The sequence below is a fragment of the Olea europaea genome, unplaced genomic scaffold (assembly GCF_002742605.1).
Source record: "Olea europaea var. sylvestris unplaced genomic scaffold, O_europaea_v1 scaffold2743, whole genome shotgun sequence".
In the NCBI taxonomy this organism is placed as follows: Eukaryota; Viridiplantae; Streptophyta; class Magnoliopsida; order Lamiales; family Oleaceae; genus Olea; species Olea europaea.
In genome coordinates this window covers 50,950-53,895 of record NW_019245865.1, presented here as the reverse complement: position 1 = coordinate 53,895, position 2,946 = coordinate 50,950, and the positions used below count along the sequence as shown (strand labels likewise).

The window sequence follows — 2,946 nt, the reverse complement described above, 5'->3', positions numbered from 1 at the left end:
GATTCTAAGACTGACTAATAAAAAATAAAGATAACAAAACTAAATAGAGCAGAATATTATATGCTAAAGACTTAATGGGGACGATTATTGGCATCTTACATACAGACAGAACGAGAATCCCTATCTGCAGGCCCCAAAGAAACTGACTAAACAGCCTTGTTTTCTAATGCAAAGTAGATGATTGAGATTGGTCTACTTCTTCAATAACCTGCTGGGATGCTTTTCCAATGCTTACCAAAACTTCGGTGATGAATCTCTCCCAGATCTGATAATAAATCCATACCAAAGTTTGCTTTCTATATTTGAGAATGAGTCTCAAGTGGACAATGGAAGAGAAAGCAGTCGGATTTATTCATTTCCATGTAGTGTGACTGCTGCATATTAGGCCATAGGTTATTGCATATTTGCTTTCCAGCCTACTGTAGGATCCATCATTGCATTACTTTATTTTATTTAATTTACTGCACATGTGACTGCATACTCATGCTATGTGTAATTTGCTTGTGTATTTGGTTGTCTTTAGTGCCTGCTTGCAGACTTAGTTATATTATTTTCTTGAGTTTTCTTGGGTCAATTGAGTTACTGCATTCCTCTGTCTCTATTGTTGTAATGAGTGTAGTACTCCCAAATTTAAATTTTGTAATGGCTCACTATAACAAGAGTAGTACTTTCAATTTCAGCTTTTGCTAATCCTTCTTTTTCTTCCTCGACCTTCGGAGGTAAGGCTGGTATGTCACCCTGCCTCTTGTACTAATTTTTCCAGTTGATAAAAAAGGTAGGGTAAAAAAGGAAAAAATGATTGACTAGGATTGTCATAAATTTTAAGGTGGAAGAATATATTGACATGGACGAAATCATATTCCCTGTAACAAACAAACTTGATGGATATACATGTAATATTCACAAATAAATTTGATGTGTCAATCCATGACGCAGACAAATTATATTTACATACTTTTAAAAGGGAAATGCGCATTTAAAATCAATTAAATAAAGAAAGGATATAGAATAGAAAAAATACCCGGTACTTTTCGTAAGCCAATCCTACAAGTTTCTCTAAAGCACACTGTTCGAACAGGCTGTGATAGAATAAAGTGTTTGGGTTATTGACAAAAAGCACTCATAGTCAAGTAAAAATCACAAATAAACCACGTCTGAAAATAAAGAACAAACTCCTTACTTTTCTTGAAGCTCTTTAGCCTCAGAAGCTGAATTTAGCAGTTTGCCAAGCAAACTTTTCTTCCTTGAAACCTATTCATCAACTAAAATATGAGAAAGGCTCCTGACATGAATAATACACTTCACTGAAATCTAGAAGCTTCACTATATAAAAAGAAGTATCTAACATATGCAAAATCAGAGGTTTGAATTAAATTCCAGAACTAAACATGTTCAGATTCAACATTAACCAGAAGAACAAAAAGAGAATAGTTGAGTAGAAAATTGTGATTTTAAGAAACTTCACACAAAAAGTACATCTCATCGACATCAAGGTTACAGGGTAAACCACCGAGAGAGTGGAAAACTAATAGTTGCATGCTCCATTGGTATTCAACTCCATAAATGAAAAAGGATTCTGAGCATCATGATTGATGATCTAAGCAGGATATGAAACTTCCAAAATCCTTGCGTAATAAGTGTACAGACCCTCGTTTTCTTTTCTTTTTCCTTTAGGGTTCTTTTCTTTTCCTTCTCTCTCTCTTATTTCTTTGAATTGACAGAGCAGTAGAGAAATAGGAAGAGGAGAGGTAAACATCTGATCTTACCTCTTCTTGATACTTCTCATCTAATCTACTAAGATCTCCACTGATTTCTTCTTCTCCATTCTGACACAAATCAGGCTGATCAAAAGGGCATGGCAATCACAGGAATGCAGAGAAATCAGGGAAAGGCTGTGAAAATATAACGTATTATACAAGATTATCTGCATATTGAAGGAAAAACAAACATACCACTAAATCTGGGTAAAGTCCAATACTATGAATCTCCACGAGAAGTCTTTCATTTATTGACATATTACTATACTGATATTCAGAACATTCTACGCCAGGTGTAATCTGGTCTGAAAGTAAACCATTTTGCAAATGATTGCAGACTGGAATAATTCCAGTGTCTGGAATAGAACTGCCATCATGATCTGGAAACGTGGGGTCCAGTTCATAGAAGATTTCTCCATTAGCGTTTATCCTGTAACCATTAGAAGCAGAATATCTGGAAATATCACGATTTTGAGACCTCAGCGAGCAGAAAGTATGTGAATCCATATCTTTTTCCATTTCAAAACGAGATCCATACACATCAAATCTGCAGTCTTCATTTCCACTGCTGCAAAGCTCTTGATTTCCTTCTTCAGGAATTAAAGCTGCAATCAGCGTCTGAAAAAGAGAGATCTCTGTTGGTGTGTTAGCCCCTGGAGCTAAATGTTCTGGGCTAAGTTCAACACCTTTTATTTCACTTTCCCCTCTCCTAGGGTCATTCGACCCAAATCCATTGTGGATCGAAGCAGAAACATCTGCATCGAGAGGCACCAGGGCCGGTGTATCCACGGTGGAACCAAGATTAACCTGGTACTCAAGGGAAGAGAATAGATAAAATTTATGATCAACCAGAAAAACAAAATTTTAGCTGCAAGGAAGAAGCCATCGTCTACATTATGAGATAAGTAATATTTTCAGCAGTGAGGCAGACAAGACATGTCTGGAAATTATTCTACTAATGGAAGATATAGAGATCTGAGATTTAAAAATAGGAACAGTGCACCATAGGTTAATGTGCAAGTGTAGAACCAAAAAATAAATAAAATAAATAAATTCTCCATGCAGCAGACAAAAATATTATGTTCCCCAAAGAATTTATGGTATATGGTATGTTAATCAACGACGTAATATAATCATTGTCCTTTTTTTTTTCTTTTTTTTTTTCGTTTTTTTTTTTTTTTTTTGAAGA

General features: G+C 35.3%; 1 protein-coding gene across 3 annotated transcripts in view; it reads right to left on the bottom strand.

Annotated features, from left to right (window-relative positions):
* Positions 1 to 16: 16 nt before the first annotated feature.
* The window catches only part of LOC111383723, a 12,730-nt gene continuing 9,800 nt past the window's right edge, over positions 17 to 2,946 (bottom strand). The window contains exons 9-13 of one of the 3 annotated variants that reach the window (XM_023007863.1): positions 2,296 to 2,564; positions 1,953 to 2,187; positions 1,767 to 1,841; positions 1,181 to 1,251; positions 17 to 1,079 (exon numbers count right to left, since the gene is read on the bottom strand). In XM_023007863.1, the coding sequence (XP_022863631.1) occupies positions 983 to 1,079; positions 1,181 to 1,251; positions 1,767 to 1,841; positions 1,953 to 2,187; positions 2,296 to 2,564 (747 nt within the window). In that variant the 3' untranslated portion in view covers positions 17 to 982. Of the gene's footprint in view, positions 1,080 to 1,180; positions 1,252 to 1,766; positions 1,842 to 1,952; positions 2,565 to 2,946 lie in introns of all 3 variants that reach the window. The other 2 variants (XM_023007861.1, XM_023007862.1) reach the window with 2 other exon arrangements.